The sequence below is a fragment of the Artemia sp. Qi Xiang Cuo genome, chromosome 2, assembly GCF_049724085.1.
Source record: "Artemia sp. Qi Xiang Cuo chromosome 2, ASM4972408v1, whole genome shotgun sequence".
NCBI classification, from domain to species: domain Eukaryota; kingdom Metazoa; phylum Arthropoda; class Branchiopoda; order Anostraca; family Artemiidae; genus Artemia; species Artemia sp. Qi Xiang Cuo.
The window spans coordinates 69,988,771-70,007,037 of record NC_142795.1 but is presented as its reverse complement, the minus strand read 5'-3'; the positions used below and the strand labels follow the sequence as shown (position 1 = coordinate 70,007,037).

The 18,267-nt window shown below is 33.9% G+C and overlaps 1 protein-coding gene across 2 annotated transcripts in view; it reads right to left on the bottom strand.

The window, feature by feature from the left end:
- Positions 1 to 5,788: 5,788 nt before the first annotated feature.
- Taf2 (TATA-box binding protein associated factor 2) overlaps positions 5,789 to 18,267 on the bottom strand; it is a 91,920-nt gene continuing 79,441 nt past the window's right edge. For both annotated transcript variants that reach the window (XM_089108248.1, XM_089108249.1), the window contains exons 14-18: positions 18,004 to 18,126; positions 16,523 to 16,671; positions 12,510 to 12,771; positions 9,739 to 9,988; positions 5,789 to 6,202 (exon numbers count right to left, since the gene is read on the bottom strand). In XM_089108248.1, coding sequence (XP_088964374.1) covers positions 5,942 to 6,202; positions 9,739 to 9,988; positions 12,510 to 12,771; positions 16,523 to 16,671; positions 18,004 to 18,126 — 1,045 coding nt within the window. In that variant the 3' untranslated portion in view covers positions 5,789 to 5,941. The remainder of the gene's footprint in view (positions 6,203 to 9,738; positions 9,989 to 12,509; positions 12,772 to 16,522; positions 16,672 to 18,003; positions 18,127 to 18,267) is intronic.

Sequence of the window (18,267 nt, the reverse complement as noted above, 5' to 3'; positions counted from 1 at the left end):
GTCATTCTCAAAGACCCAATTTATAGAACTTTCAAATACGTTGAACAAAATGGATATCTGAAAAATTTTGATTGGATCAAAATTCTTTTCTCAACATTAACATTAAAAGAAAAAACTGTTTTAAATGTTTTCACTTTTATAACTGTAAGACATCAAAATTTAAATAAGATTCTAAGGAATAATTTTCAGCATATGTACCTTAGATGTATAATTCACATATTTTTCAGAAAATTCGTTTGAATTTTTTTCATTAAAGTTCAAATTGCATCCTGGATCTTAGAAGGCATGGGGCTTACAACCCTACTCGTATTAATGTCTGCTAGTTTTGTGTTTGACTCTTATTTATGTTAATTTCTGTTTGTTTTGTGTTTCATTTATCCATTGATGCTGTTTTGTGGAAGCTGTATTCTTGGTATATTAAAGATTATTTGATTCTATTTTTGTTCATTTTGGTTTAATGGATTTCTTTACTTTTTAAAAAAAACTTATTTTGTTGAAAGTTTTTTTACGGTTTCCCCTGGAGTTGATGTCTCTGGATTGATTTTGGATGTTTATCTGAGGATGAGTCATTTGAGATTGAGCTCATGATTTGAGATCATTTGTTATTCCCCTACCTGTGATTTTTGAGGTGGGAGATTGGATTTTGTTCATATTTCTTCGTTGATATGTTTGGTTTTTTTCCTTATTCCTTCCTGGCCATAGAGCCGTATGGAGGAGACTATGCTAAAGTTGTTTATGTTGCTGCAAATATAATATTAAACACCCGAACTCGCTCAGTTTTCGAATAGGCCCTTTACAGTCTGGTTAGCTTCAAAATTATTTAGCTATAAATACCAAAAGTTTTTTCTTGTCTTTGATTGTAATTGGTGATTTTTATTATTAGCTTACGCTTAACTGTGATGTAAAATTCGAATCCTTTTTCTTGAAAACATATTTTTCATATAAGTACTAATGTTTGTAGTCTTAATATGTGAAACGGATCGTGCTTTCGGTACCTTCTTTCTCTAGCCAACGCTGACTCAGCGTCATACATATAACAGCCATATAGGAAATCTGATTGTTTGAATTGTTTAGGTGGAAACTGTAACAACCATACATCTTCAAAATTAGGAAAAATCAGGAATGAAATTTTTAATGACAAAAGAACTCCATGTGCAGTTACGCAGTTTTTGGTAGTAGTGGGTGCAAAATTTAAAGATATGGCACCCACAAAGTAGTGGGTGCCAAATTTAAACGGGGGCAAACACCAGACAAAAATTAGCTAAAAACATAAGGCACCAGACAGTTTAAGAAAGAGCAGCTTTCCTTAGAAGGTGCAGCTGTTTTTGGGATGTTATGATGTTATTTGCAGCTATTATCGGATGTTATGCATGTTATGTGTTGGCTGTTATAGAGCCAACGCTAATATAGCAACATTTTTTTTCCATGATAATTTTTACAATTTCAATTTTAGTTCGTTATATTTAGATTCGCTTATTATTATTTTTTTCCAACAACTTTACAATATTGCAATAAGTGGCTGAATGAAATTAATTTTTGTCAATGTTTGCTGACTTTGCAAACTGCTGAATGTTTGCTGAATGTTTGAATCATTCAAACGAAAGTCACTTACCATGGTAAACAATAGAAAATAGGCTATATGGAGTTCGTAAAGGTTTTGTTAATAAAGCGCGAGTTTGGCCTCCCTGGTACCAAATTGACGAAGCCGATTTTATACATATACCTATACATACATATATATATATATATATATATATATATATATATATATATATATATATATATATATATATATATATATATATATATATATATATATATATATATATATATATATATATATATATATATATATATATATTTCCTGCAACCTGAAAAAAAATTAGAAATTCTTAAGACGGAGTTTTTATGACATGGCCCATAACTCACAGCTTTGATTTTTAGTCTTGAAAGAAATAAATTTTTCTGGGTAACAGGGATAAACAGTTATCTTCTTACTTTTTAGTGCATTTAGAGAAAAGAAGTGTTTACAGAAAGTTATTTTTCAATATTTTTATTTTACTAATTCGCCAATCTCACAAATAGTTTACACCCTTCCCAATTCCACTTTTCTTTTTTTTTCGTATACATTTGAAAATTATTAAAGGACATGTCAAGACACAGTTAAATTTTCAAAATAAACGCAGTAAGTCAGTTTGTGATACATCTACCTCTCCTACCAAACGACCAATAGCCACCAAAAGCAGCTAAAAGGAGTGGTCGTATAAACTTCGAATGGGGCCCTTTCAATTGGAAATCGGAAGTTCTAGGGCCCTTTTTAAGAGTCAAAAGTAATCGGAGGGTAACTAGCCTCCCCCCCTCGTACCCTTTTTCCCCAGATACATTCGATAAAAATTTTGAAATAGGAATTTTATTCAAAATAGTCCAGAAGTTAAATAAACTGTAACTAAGGGTTTGGCAAATCCACTACAACCCCCAGGTCAAAGACTGTAACTTATGCAAGTTGCCCATTGTTAACATCTTAGGTTTTTGTGGAAGGGGTGGTCGCACGGACTTTGGAGGGGGCTCATTCGATTGGAAATCGAAAGTTCTAGTTCATTTAAAGATTTAAAGTGATCGAAGGCCAACCAGCCACCCTCCCCATCCCTCTTTCCCCAAATGCATCCGGTCAGTTTTGAGATAGCCATTTTGTTCAAAATAGTCCAAAGGCCAAACGACTATGCTTCGGGGTTGAACCAAGCCCTCTCCAGACCCCCCCCCCCCCGGGCAGGGGCTGTAAGTTATGCAAGTTATGCAAGTCTTGAACAGTCTTGGAAAAAAAGACTAATAAAATTAGAGTGAATATTTGATATACAAACATATTTATTGCGGAAAGCTCATCAGTTCAAGATTTTTCTTTCATTGTAATTTGCAGTCTTATTTTCGATGTTGCAATAAGTGCAAAAAGGAAATACTTGTAGTATAATTCGTTTTCAGTAAAGCGCCAATGACACAGTAGGCTTTGAACTTCCTGAAAAAAAAAAGTTTTTCAAAGAAAAGTAAAGGTCATATTAAACTTAACATCAGCAGAAATAAATTCCTATAATAATTCAAAACCAAAACGAACAGAAATTAAATGAACAATCATAGAAAACAAACATACAATAGATACTAATATAAACGAATAAATAAATCTCAAAACGAGTAAAACTTGAATTGAACATATAAATTAAGCTTAAAACGAACAAAAATCACAACAAACAAGAACTTGGCTTCTGTCCCCTTCCCTAAACTGTAAAAGCCTAAAGCCTACTGCGTCATTTGCGCTTTACTGAATACTATATGTGTCTTAAACAGTCCTTTGAAAGAACTAATAAAATTAAACGGAATATTTCATATATAAGGACATTAATCGCTGAAAGTTCAGCAGTTCAAGATTTTATTTCACTGTAATTTTAATTTTAATGCTATAATAAATACAAAAGAAAATATTCTTAATGTAGTTCGTTTGCAGTAAAGCGCAAATTACGCAGTAGGTTTTAGACTTTTACAGTTAGGTAGGCAGTAGTCACACTCTGCTTGTAGTGATTTCTATTAATTTTAAGCTTGATTTACATATTCTATTTAAGTTTTACTCTTTTTAAGATTTATTTTTTGATTTATGTTAGTACTGTTGTAAGTTTGTTTGCTGTGATTGTTTATTTATTTCTGTTCGTTTTCAGTTTGAATTATTATAGGGATTTATTTATGCTGATCTTAAGTTTGATATTACCTTTACTTTTCTTTGAAAAATTTCTTTTCCAGGAAGTTTTTTTTTTATTACTCTGAAATGTAAGGAGACACCAAAGATCTTGAAAGTCGTTTACACCGGACGTTTCATACGAGACGATTTAAAAAGGAAAATAGCATCTATTTTTCTGATTTTCTCCATGGTTCTTTTTATAGATTTAATCAATTTTGCCCCTGGACGATTTTTGATAAAATTTATTCACAGTAAGCGAATGATTTTTTTCTTTTGGTTTAAATATAGGACAAGAAACTAATAGAGGAAGTAAAAAACTAAGTAAAAAGTAAAAAAACTAATAGAGGAAGTAAAGGGGAGTAAAAAACAGGAGGAATTCAAAATTGTCTGCAAATAACGCGCAAATACTTATATTTCCTTACTTTTTAAATGCTTGATTAAAAAAAAAAAAAAATCGAAACTCCATTCAGAAAAATATTCAAAACTTCTTTCTTGGAACTCCTAAAAAAATGGAAATAGTAATCCTTATGTCAAAGCCGACTATTATATAACAACAGTAGGTGTAATAGGTTTTTCCAATTCACTCCCCCATAAAACCGTGAAACATTCTATTTTCCCCGACATATTTACTATTCTAACTTGGCTGTAAGAAAATGTGTCTTTCTGTTGCACATTTAAAGTTTCGTTTTATAGATGGTGATTCAGTTCACAAAAAAAAGAATCAAATTGCTCTTCGGCTTGCCTTGGTTCACCTGAAGTGATATCAAAGACTTTAGAACACTATGGGCAATAAATAACATTATTTTAAGCGATCTCTCTCCATGCGCACCTTCCGGTCTCTACTTTTGATGTGTCACTCATTTTTGTTGTATGGGTCACATCTTTAATGGAAAAAACGGGGGCGCTTCCCATGCAAAAGTGATGTTCCTTGTTGCTCAAAATGGAAGACCTGTATTTTTCCTATAAGGGATTTTCGGCGACGGTGATTCCAGTGATGTATTTTTCATTTCGATCCGACACTATTTTCAAGGGGTTTCGAGATATTTTTCAAATTTTCCATAAATTTGTTTTCGCAAGAAGTTTTTGCCATTTAATGAGCCAAAACAACAGTTACCATTCCTGAATCAGCATCAAATGACGATTCTTCCAAACTTGAATTTTTTTTCAAAATGCGTTTCAAAATTTTCAGTTATTATTGGCTTTATTATTATTCTTATTATTATTATTATTATTATTATTCAGTTTATTATTGGCTTAAGTTCGTTCTTTACTAGGTTGCGTCTGACGCCGCAACCATGATTATAATTCTAATCTATAGTACTATCAAGTAATATAGTGAATGGTACTTGTATGATATATCCCCTACCGCTAAGTTGTTCATGCATTGACGCACTGTAAACTGGTTTCTCTCGCTAGATTCTTTCAACTTACAGTGAGAAAAGACAAAGATAAGTGACAGAATAGATGGGAAATATATAATTTGGGCTGTATATTTGTATATTAGAGGGAGTGGGAGTAAAGTATTTGGACAGTGTGAAGTCAGAAAACAATCGTTACTTCATAATATCAGAATAATTGCAGCTAAACATATTTTGCATGCAGACCCGCTGTACTTTGCCTCCACCCCCCTAATGTGCAAATACATATAGCCCAAATTTATTTCTAAAGTATTATATTTTTGTCATACTTAGGTATATTTTGTTAGGATTAACCTAACTTCACTTCTTAAGCGGTAGGGGGTATATCATACAAGTACCTAGTCAAAAATAGCTTTAGCTTTTCAAATATTAACTTTTCTGTAAACACAAGCTGCGTGACACCTAAACAGATCAGTATCTAATATAAGTTAAGACATGAATTAGTCGCCTTTTGTCTTGGTGAATATGTGATGTATGTCAGTATGTAAAACAAGGGAGGTGAAATACTCCCTGGAGATGGGTTCACAAGACCTTCCTCAAAAGAAAAACCCGAAGAGTTATACAAAAATGAACTTTTTTTCTTAAAGTGAAGTCAAAATTCAACAATACGAAATCCATCCAATATTTTCATAAATTATTAAAGTTTATTACTAAAATTATTAAATTAAAAAAGAAATAGAAACACTATATAAAACTGTGAGAGATAAATAAATTTTAATTACAATATTCAATCTACCGTAAAAAAAATTCCATAGGGATTGAAAATTTTGGTTTTTGAGCCAAGCTCTGTTTATAAGAGTAATTAGAACGAATCATCGATATCAATTGAGCCTTTTCCAGGAGTCAGTGGGCCAGAGCTATCTGAGCTAAGCCCACCATCAGTAGCCGTGGTGGGCCTTTCTAAACTATCTGCTCTTTCTTTTTTATGCTTGTGTTTCTTGCTTTTCTTTTTCTTTTCCTTCTTTTTCTTGATTTTCTGAGAGCGATACATTCCTTCAAGTCCACTATGCCTTCCATCAAGCATTCCACTTACAGCAGGAGAATTCGGATTACTTATGTTATCCTAAAAATATATAGTTATTTGCTGAATCAATAATAACGTCAACAAAAATCGAGGACTTCGACTACTCAAAGCTGAAAGTCACTTTCGAGCAATTTTCAAATTATCAAATTAATTTCTTTGATTTTTCACTCAAACAAGATTTCCCAGATTCTCCTCAAAACAGAAACTGCGAATTGTACATTCTTGTTTAAAATTCCACGCAGATCGATTGATGCAGCTTATTTTTCTTTAACTCCAAAAGTATCAGTTTGCAGTTTTAAGTTCAATTTCAGTATTAAAAGCCATTTTCAAAATTAAAAACTCTCAAAACGTCATTTCGAATAAGAAAAGTCACTTTCGAATAACTTCTAAACGCTATGTCTCCAAAACCAATTTTCGGATCTTTTGCTCGAAAGATTCGTCGATTTCCCTTCCGAAGAAAAATAGGGAATTACCCAATTCTTATTTAAAATTCGCAGCATATCAATTGGTGACTGTAAACAGCGTAGAAAAAAACTATTTTCAAATAATTTCTAAGCATCCAAACTATGACAAGTCTCCAAAACCAATTTTTGTGAGTTTTTGTCCAAAACCAGATTCAACAGTTCTTACTCAACAAAAAAATCGCTCAACAATATAATCAGTTTTATTAAACTTAACTGAACGAAAATTGCTAAGATAAATATAAGAGCCTAAGACCATAACTGCATACCAGGAAGCCGTTTGAACGAAGAAGCCAAATCCTAAAAAGTCGAAGTACGACAAATTCGCTTTTTTAAGTAGAAAATAAAATAAATAAAAAGCAGATAATTTATCACTTCCTCAACTTGTGTTTTACAGTATTTGACGTTTAAGGGTCACAGCGATGCTGAAATCTTAAGTTTGACCATTTCATTTTACTCATCCCTTTCCCTCCAATTATATATATATATATATATATATATATATTATATATATATATATATATATATATATATATATATATATATATATATATATATATATATATATATATATATATATATATATATATATATATATATATATATATATATGTATATTTATATATATATATATATATATATATATATATATATATTATATATATATATATATATATATATATATATATATATATATATATATTTATATTTTTATATATTTTTATGTTAAATTTTTTATGCAATATAGAATATTCATGTTTTTTTGTATCTAAATATAGAGCCCTGCAATCGGGGCAACGGCAGATGGATGTTGCGCCACGTTAAGGCTAAATGTAAAGGTCAAGGTCTTAACTCCTGAATTTTAAATTTAGCTTTATTGAAGGAGAATAAATAAGAGGCTTTTCCACTTCATGAATTAAGATTTCTTTTAAATATACTTCTACCTGACCAGACATCTCTCAAAGAATGCGTTGAGTACGTTCAATATATTCTAGGATCTAAAATTCTTGGAGAAATTCTAGGATCTGAGGAAAAGAATTTTTAGGATTAGGGTAAGAGGGAAGCAACAGAATTTTAAAATTCTGGAGTAATTGTTAACTGCGTATTGTGGGGAATATCTGCAGGAATACGGGACAGTATGCCCATGGGGCATGTATTACAGAGAAGCTTTTAAAGAATGGAGGATCGACGGAATGACAGAAGATGATTTTGAAAAAAAAACATTGAACGAAACTGACGATTCTGAGCGAGGGGGGGGGGGTAGTTTTGTTATGTGCTTTTTTTGTTTTTTCTTTCTTTGTAATCACAGCCGATGTGGCCCTAGTGTTGAATATACTATATAATATGAACACTTGACTCTATTTTGTCTGTCGCGCAGTACAATAATCGAGGATATGTGCTTCGCATGTGGCTGGGTCATACACACATGCGATAAAACGAATAGAACTTCCTAGACTGGAGAATGGGAAACAAATCACTACCAGCCTTACACGGGATGGTATTGAAGTAACTCACAGATGGGTATCGTTCTTGAGTTGCTAGTAACCAAGTTAATTGATTGAACATAGCCTAAAATATTTAAGAGGTTTATAGATGAAATAAGTAGATTAAATACGGTTTACAACCTTTCAGTTTTTAATCCCAAAGAAAAGCTAAAAATTACAGAGAATTAAATTGTTCAGGCAAACATTCGCAATTACCAAAAATCGCACTAAGTACTTTATTTGGCAAAATATTTATGCATTGATAGTTTGTTCTTCAATTTCTGTTTGAAAATAGGCTGACGCAACTTGGAGGTTCAGTCTATTTGACTATATATCACCGGGTTGGATATACCCTTGGATTGCAAAACTTCAAAATGAATTTGTATGTTGCTTTTTGTCATAATTCATGGTAAAATTAAGTCTACTTTTGCTACGCATTTGGCAATGTCTACTTAGTTTAATTTTTATTTCTATTTTCGTTATTATAATTCCTCGTTAAACGTCTTGGATTTAGCCTTCAGCGGCTCGATACCAGAGAGCATGTGTGCTTACTCCAGATTTTACCTTGGTTTTGAATTCCACTTCCTTGGGTGTGTATTGTTAAATTAGAATACTAAATAATGGGTTGTTGTAAATACTTCTACTCTAGAGAAAAACATCTCTACACTTTGAAGGCTAAAAACCTACAAAGGCTGACAACCATTATTAGAAAGAGAATTGTTTAAATAGAAGAGGAAGGAGCTCCTTAATATGTCAATAGCCTCGTTAACTGATCAATAGAGCAGCTAAACATGTGAATGTAATCCATTACATTATTCTCAAATTGTTTTCACAGGGAGCTGTCATCCCCTCAGCACCCATATTGTACACCTGATGTATAAGGGTTAAATACAAGCAATATGGCGTTTATTAGCCCCTCTATATGCAGCTGAAGAACAAATTTGAAAAAAGCTGAATTTACTGCAGCCTTACATTTTGGTAAAGTGGCAATAGTATCAAATGTATATCCCGTAATGAATTAAAAACAACTTTTTCAAATCAGGGGGAGTAGTGAATAATTAAAACTTAAAACGAGCAATAGGAGCAACATATTCCACAAGGCTACCCACCACTTCAACTCCCCCTCCCCTCGCCATGCATATCAGGATTGGATTCAGCTTTTACTGAAAGCATAGAAGAAATGGGTTTCGGCGTGCTTAGTTAACTGGCAAGATTTTTATTTAGATCAAATCGATTTATTGAGGGTCTTACCTCTTTTGCAAAATCGTTCGAGTTTTACTTTTGCATTTTTATTTTTTTCATTGGCGAATTCAAACTCGAAGAAAGTTAAATATTTGGAGTCAGCATAAGATTATTTGCAAAGCAGAAAATATCAGAAAGTTATTTGAAGATTAATCCAGCGATGTTTTAATAATAATGAAAAAAAAGTAATTAACCAAGGCCACGCCCAGAAGAAGGATTATCCAGCTCGAATAAGCAGAAGAGGATGGAAAAACCTTTATTTCTTTTTTGCATATTTCCCTTGTCTCAATCTTGAAGTCTCAAATATAAGTTATTGTCCAACCAGGGTAGCTCTTTACTAGAACTTCATTAACGTGTCAAATCCAAGCTTGGAAATGGAAAAACTTACTTGTTTAATTTGCTGGATACTATGTACATCCAAAATATCTGTCGACTCGGGAAGAGTTTCCTCCATTATCATTTGAGGGGGTTCACTCTTAATACTCCTCTCGAAATCCAGCCGGCTTCCAAAGGTACTGGATGCAGGTCGCTTCATGCTAGGCATATTTGCAAACAAGGGGCTAAATACCGGTGCATTGTGTAAACAAGATGGTCTTCGGCGTCCATATAGTGTTACGTAGAGGTCGTGGATGTCACAGCTAATATGATCGAATTTAAGATTAAAAGCCCATGTTATGATGAATTAGGTTTCTAAGAGTAAATCCTATTAGTGTATAATATTTAATTGCTCTATAGAACTTGAAAGCGTATTGAGATCGCAGCTGCTGCGTGGACACCTTGTACAGTTAGTTTTTTTAAGCAGCTAATACAGTTTTGTGTTCCATATTTTTGGGTTCAAATAAAAAAAATTCTTCGCTTGCTCAACGAAAAACAGGATTTCATCATTCCATTACCATTTTAAAAGAGGATTAAAATTCAGCGCATATCGCACACGTTTCGAATGTGACATATTAATAAAAGAGATTCAAGTTATTCAAGCTTAGTCATTGGAGAAATATATCTCAATTTGTCAAAAAGGATATAGTATTGTCGCCATTTTGGATAAGCATTAAGCATAAGTGTCGTATTATAGTTATGTCAATTAAGCAGAATATACCTCAAAGTTCAAATTTTAAGATAGAAATGTTTAAGATTTTAATCAAACCCACCTAGTTTTGTAAGGTAGAGTAATGAAGACTAACTAATATGAGCGTTATCCATGATTATAATTAAGTATCATATTTTCCAAAAAAAATTTCTTGCTCTCTTGAAAAAATCCGATTTTTACCTTGCGCCACCACTGAAAAGACTTCGTTAAGAAAAAAACAAACATGAGAAACTGGAAACAAATTCGAAGCGTAACAGATCCTCAACATTCAATACGTTTGCTGGTATGGGTGATACGCTCCTTCGGTTTTCTTTTGGGAGTCATGGGGAGCAAGAGCCAATAATTTCCTCAAACGTAGGGCCAAAAATGCAGAAAAGATTTGCTTTTGCCATTTTTAAAAAGTTTTATCCCTTTGTAAAAGCAACTTCATAAAGTTGAAACTTATAAGAGGCGAGTCCCCTAATACTGCTTTGAATTGGTCCCATGGGACCAATAGGACCAACATATATCTGTCCATATATCTGTTTCATTTTTTTTTAATTATTCAAATTAAAGTATACGATTATGTTGAAAATCTTTTTCTTACTTTACAGACAGTTTAAATTGCCACATTCATTGCATAAGAAACAAAAAACAGTTTATATGAATTAAAACCAAAACAAATGCTGTGACCTTAAATAACCATTACTTGAATTATTATCTGCAAAAATCCGTGTAGTTTAGATTTCCTAGCGGCAGTGCCATATTTTTATCAGTTTTGCCACGTTGAACTGTGAAAATAAACAAGTAAAACTAATTAGTTAAATCTGACAATACTTTTATTCGTATGATTTCAAACGTTGAGAATTTGTTGATTCCAAAAGTTCTTTTCCAATCATTTTTTTTTTTTGCAATTAAGTTCTAATATTAAGATTATCCGAATTAATAGTTACCATTCCGAAATCAGCTACACATGGTAATTTTTTCTCACTAGATAGTTTTTTTTTCAAAACTTTTTCAAAGACAACTACATCTTCAAAGAAAAGCTATACTTTCTAGAGCGGTGACAATAAGATTTCATTTTTACTATCCTTGTTACTTTCACAAACTTCAGTATTCGACAAATGAAACTTGCACGTCTGCGCAGTTTGAAGATATCAGATTTCCCAGTGTCATATCAAACTACGTTTTTTTTTATTTCTTTTCATTTTTTAGTCGTAACGGTTTTTTTTAGTCGTAAAGCGCAACGCTTTGCGTGAATCTTTAATTTCAAGTGACTTCAATTTCCTTTGGAATACTCTTCGAAAATATTTCTTTACGGCCCAGGTCAATATGAGAGTCGACATCAGTCATGCTAATAAATAGCTTATTGCAATTTAATGCAACATTAAATTGCCGACTTAGGCCTCTTTATTTTGTTGTGTAATCTCCCGGAGTAAATTTCTTCTGTAACGTAAGCAGTGTTCTCCTGATCGTAGACACGTTAAGTGCTTAATGTCACAAAACTTCTTAACGTAGTTTTCTGTAACGTAGGCACGAGCTCCACTTACAATTTTACGTTGCGTAAGTTTATGTCACGTTATGAAAAGTCAACAAATTAAAATTTCTGGGTAAGCAACCAATACTTTTGTAAAAAAAAAAGATAAACTATTCATAAAAAGCATTTCACGCTTGATCAGAGCTTTAACCTCTATCTCCAATGTCAAGGCCGTATCCAAGAGGGGGGGGGGGGTTAGGAGAGCTTTAATCCCCATCCCGAAATGTTTGCCCGACTCGTAAAAACGTAAAAAATGAACTTAAACAAAGTTTTGAAGTGTTTTTTAAAGTTTTTTTTGTAACCCCGAAAAAAACCTGGATATGACCATGTCCATTGTACATTATCAATTTTGGAGTAGTTTATTTATGATGATTATGGTGATTCTAGACACTGATTGCGATGGTCTCATAAACTTTTACGTCATCAGGGTGTAGAAAGGCTTTTTTAAGTGTGATGGGTTACACATAACGTAACTTAACCACTTAGCATAAGAAACTATGTATGTAGTGTGAAAGCCACTTAATGCTTAATTATTATATTTACTATGAATACATACCGAAGCCTAGCATCGTTACAAATTTGACTGTTCATCAATCCCCACAGCCGATTTACAAGGGCTTCAGTGTCTAATTGATTATAACTGGGTCGGCCAGCATCGCTTTTGAATGGAGGTTGACGGACCATCATCCTTACCAGACAATGACGCACATATGCCTCTGGATCTGTTTCAACGATTCGCAGAAGAAATTCCAAATCTTCGCGTTTTTTATCTGATTGTATAATCTGAACAATACATTCTAATGCAGCTAACCTGACATCTGAAAACAAAAAATTAAACGAGATCCTTACATGATAATAAATGTATAAATATTTTTGCTTCGTGATCATGATATTATGTAGTTTTATTACGTATGAAATATATATGTAAGTATTTTTTCGGTACACGGTTTCACCCTCCTACTTCTTATAGAATATGAATATATATATTTTTTTTTTTTTTTTTTTTTTTTTTTTAATAGCACACCCTCGCAAGCGACGCGACGCTTTTGGTGTGCAAACAATTGATTTTGTCTCTGATTTTTTGATAATTAATTACTACAACTACTACAATAAGTCTGCTGCTTTTTCTTCTATATATTTGTTCGCTACGACAAAAAACAAAAACAAAAAAAAACACATATATTAAATATAAGGCTGATAACCAGGTTCATTATACTTGCAAGAGGTTGGTTGATAGGGACCAGATAGAACCAAATTTACACTAAAAAAGCCATACTGAATTGTCGTCGAATATTATCAGCTTACAATGAGATGTTGAATTCTTCTAAAAAGACAACATGGCCAAAACAGATTAAAGCCCTGCCGGATAATGCTTTTCGTGGATATGGAATGAGGGCCAGGGTGCCCAATGTAAAGCTGATGATTTCCTTGGTATGTTGGAATCGCGCCTTCGGGACCAGGAGATTCAGGTTTGGCTTACTGGTGCTGAGAAGTGTAGAACCCTAATATGTTGGAATCGCACCTTTGGGACCAGGAGATTCAGGTTTGGCTTACTGGTGCTGAGAAATCTAGCACCCTAATATGTTGGAATCGCGCCTTCGGGACCAGGAGATTCCGATTTGGCTTACTGGTGCTGAGAAGTCTAGCACCCTAATATGTTGGAATCGCGCCTTCGGGACCAGGAGATTCAGGTTTGGCTTACTGGTGCTGAGAAGTGTAGAACCCTAATATGTTGGAATCGCGCCTTCGGGACCAGAAGATTCCGGTTTGGCTTACTGGTGCTGAGAAGTCTGGCACCCTAATATGTTGGAATCGCGCCTTCGGGACCAGGAGATTCAGGTTTGGCTTACTGGTGCTGAGAAGTCTAGCACCCTAATATGTTGGAATCGCGCCTTCGGGACCAGGAGATTCAGGTTTGGCTTACTGGTGCTGAGAAGTGTAGAACCCTAATATGTTGGAATCGCACCTTTGGGACCAGGAGATTCAGGTTTGGCTTACTGGTGCTGAGAAATCTAGCACCCTAATATGTTGGAATCGCGCCTTCGGGACCAGGAGATTCAGGTTTGGCTTTCTGGTGCTGAGAATTCTAGCACCCTAAAATTTTATAAGCAGATTAAAGTTGTGTATGTAGAGGAGTTTTACTTGAGGCTGAACCTTCCGTAGAGGGTGCTTAAGTGTTGGTTGCAGTTGCAAGCAAATTGTGTACCACTGCGTAGGGGACACTGGGATTTATATGACGAAGATGGCTCGGGAGTAAGAAGTGCTTGCCACCTTTGTGGGGGAGTGTGGGGATTATCTGAAACATTTCCTAAGTAATTGCCAAAGTTTGGAGAATTTAAGGAAAAGTTTTCTTTTTCGTGGGGGTACACCACTGCTCCCAGATATTTTGGAGACTTTCTCTAGGGACCTAATAATTGCGGTAGAAAGTTTTTGAGGCACGGAAGATATAATTTCAATGTATTGAGTGTTATTGTTCGATTTGTTCAATTTTCTGTTTAAGAAAAATCGAAAGAGAGATTAAGAAAAGGATAAGAGTTTCTTTTTTAAGGAGTCAGAACATATTAAAAAATGAAAAATAAGAAAAATTATAAACAAGCCAAATATAAAGGTAATACCTATTGAGATATAAAAAAAGTGAACGGGTTAGCTTATGCTTAGCATGGCAATTCCAAATGAAAGCAAGCCATAAAAACTTCACAACTTCTGACAGAGAGGGGTAAGAAAAAAAGAAGTAACTCAAACAGTTTTGATTGTAAATAATAAAACACAAACTACTTAATGGCGTTTCTAAACTAAGGGGCCTTTCTCTAAAACCAAATAATGCCTCTTATTTAACCTGCTTAATCTGTGGGGTTTTAAATTGGTTCAACGCTCAATAAGCATTACACATCTCCAAATTACTAATTAATCGTAATTCTTTAATTTTTCCTTTTTAGGATTTAAAAATGCTCCATTGACTAGGGGTACTAGTTTCTTATCTTCACCCTAAAAGTAAATCCCAATTTTAATAGATTTTTTAGAATGGATTTTAAAAATTCGCAACTCTTTTATTGAAGCCTCCAAAAACATATCTTTTTTATCGCGACTGGATGCTACACAACTTGTCTATATCTTCTTAATTAATTTTTTCGTTTATACTGAAAATATTTTTTACACGTAATCGAGGGAATTTGCATGCCACTCTTTCTAATTGTAATGCGCCATACTTAACATTTCCATATTTAAACGATAAACAAGTCTTATTTTTGTGCTAAATTTAAGTTGGAAACGAGCCAGTTTTATTACCTACTGTGTATTTTTGATTTCTATCAACAAGGGTACACGCAATAGCCATGGCATCAATTTGTTTGAATGAATTTCTAGCTAAATTCAGTGTTGGCATGGCGCTGTACCGGAAGGTTATAAATTCAAAAGAAAATGGTTCTAGCCACCTGAATTTCTTTTTCAGAGGCACCAGGTGTAATTTCTTTTTCATAGACCCCAAATCCGACCTTTGTACTTGAAAGCCACGCGTAATTTCGTTTTCATAGACACCAAATTGGGCTTTTGTACTTAGAAAGTCACATGAATGACAGAAGAGAATCAATAAATATTTTAAAAACATTTTGTAATGTAGAGTTAGATTAGATTTCGTTTCTTGTCCTATTGTTCTCTGTACACAAAGAATTGCGACGAAGAAAAGAAAGTTTCGGTGTGTCCCCGCTTTTGTAGTTTTGTTTTGTATGTGTTGTTTTTGGTTTATATGTGTGTTTTTTTTTGTTTAATATAACAGATTTGGTTAAAGCATTGTTTCCATGTACATCTAACTAAACCTAAAAGCTTAAATACAGATTTCTGGTAGAGCACATGTTTAGGCATGTGATTCTAGGCAGGCATGCACATGGACGCCACTTTTAAGCGCAGATAATAAGATGGTGACAGAAGAAGCCAATTGATTGGCAGAACTTTCTACTATAGATTCGAAGTTCAAGATTTTAAAACTAAATAATGGACTATAACTTGTTTCAGCCAGCCAACAGATCTTACACGTGAGTGAAAACACGTGTGAGTTACATAACAAGGGATTTTTTTAGCCCCCTTACACCCTGGCAAGTTTCTTCGTTACGTCAGGAACACCAATTCATTAATATAAATAGAGAAGAGAAGTAGCCCAGGTAGAGAGGCTTGACTTACGCCCCGTGTAATTTCATAATTTCCTCATCCAATCATAAAATTCTCTGTGTTCTCCAATCATAAACTGATTTTTAATCAGATTTTATGCTTTTTGAATCGTTTTTAAGATCAAAATAAATACTACTTCAGTCATAAAATCTTGGACATTCTGGGAGTTTCTTAGGACAGAAGGGCATAAACTTGAGAATTCAAAAAAGTTTTGAATCTTTTTGGGACGTAGAGTGACAGCAATCATACTAGCAATAATTATGTTCTCAAGTCGGACACCCTAGTTTTTGGGGTGGAAGATCATACTGTGAAGCGAAATGTTACTGGTCCGTCAATCATTGAGACCAATTTACCCAAAGACCTACAAACTTCTAAGCTAAATTCCCTTATAAATTACGAAATTACTACCTAGAAACTGGCCGTGCTCAGCATACGAATAGAATAGATCTGATTTGCTTGGTAGGTGACCATTCTTTTGGAGCCTTCTGACTGTTTTCAGCGCTGCAACAGTGATGACGTATTTATAACAAGGCATTAGCTTCTCCAAATTCAATGCCCTGAAAATAATGCATGAATTAGAAGAGTTGAAATAAATTCGATACCCTTTTAGCGATGCTTGTTTACCCGAAAAAAATTCTATTTCATTAATATAGATTGTATATTTTAAATAAAGCTGAGACACTTCATGCAGAATAAAGTGAATTCTCTTTGTTTTCAAGGATTTGTGTACAACTTTTCCTTTCATTTAAAGTCCCATGCGTTTTAATTTTGAAGACACAGCAGGGTGCTGAATTCTGAATTCAGGATTTATTTTGATCTTTTAACGACTTCTTGTGACCTTCCTCACTTACGGGATAAAACCTAGAGAGGTATAGAACTGAATGATCGCAAAGAGGTGAAAAAAATTTGGTTATTCATATTCACGGAAGGTTTAACTTAATACCAATGCGAGCCTACGCAGGAAGGGCTTCCCTTTCAGGGATACGGATGGATGAAGGAGTATGAGAGTGGAGACCCCGAACCATGTCACAACACGGCAAAAGCTCCAGCCTTTTACATACGAACTATCCTTGTCTGGACATTTGTCGGGTCTCAATTGGTTGAAAGCAATGTTCTAGATTTCCAATAAAAATGCCCTATTTCAGGTCACTTACCCACGAAAATGAGCACAGGGGGACGTAAGCGTCTTTAGGTTCAACCCCCGCCCCCCCCCCCCCCTACATATTGAGATTTTAAAGATTTGTTATGTATTTTTCTAAATATCCCATTTGAAAAGCATATTATTAGGCTACTAGGGATATGACGACCTCTACAAGCTAGCAGAAACCAAATCTAGTCTACTGGCCCAAACTTGGCTCGAAACTTGAATCCGCATTAAATAGCTTCACTTGACAGGGGGTAAAGAGAGAAGCAGTGAATAGATTGGGATAGAAGAGGAGAATGCACAGCGCGTCGGCCTCAGGCAGCCTTGTACTTTTTTTTTTAATTTAAGGAAGCCTTCAACGAATTCGAACTAGTAGTAATAGTGGTTAAAACGGCTAATCCTTCCTACATCCTATTACGGAAATGCATGCCCCAACAACTATAACGGGTGGATAAAGCTCCATTTACAAAGGATGTTTCTTACTTCCAACTAATTTTTAAAAAGTAAAGGATGTGGTGTATCATGTTGGTTATGCCACCTTGTAATCGAATAGAAAAAAAAATCAAAAGGACATTCCTATCAATTTTCCGCTTTCAGTTTCAGGTTTTAATTTTTAGGTTTCAGTTCTCAAATAGCAATTTTCAGACTCCAGTCTTGCAGTAATACCAGTAGTCACATATGGTACATCTAGAGCAAGATAGCAAGATCTAAACCAAACTTTTTTTTTACCGACGAATACACTAACCTTGAAATTTCTTCTAGGATTTCCCTAGTTTCTCGTGAAAGTGAGTCTGAGCTAGTTTGAGCGCCAATCATTGCTGTTGCAACAGGACTCACTGTCTCACCCAACGCCTCTAAAAGACTCGCCCTAGAAAAAAAAACTTTACGTAAAATATTATTGATACAAATACTTATCAACGTAAAGAGAAAAGCTTGAATAAAAAATAACAAACAATTAAAGAAACTAAGAGAATTAAATAAGGAAAAAAGTAGCTAAATTCAAAGTAAG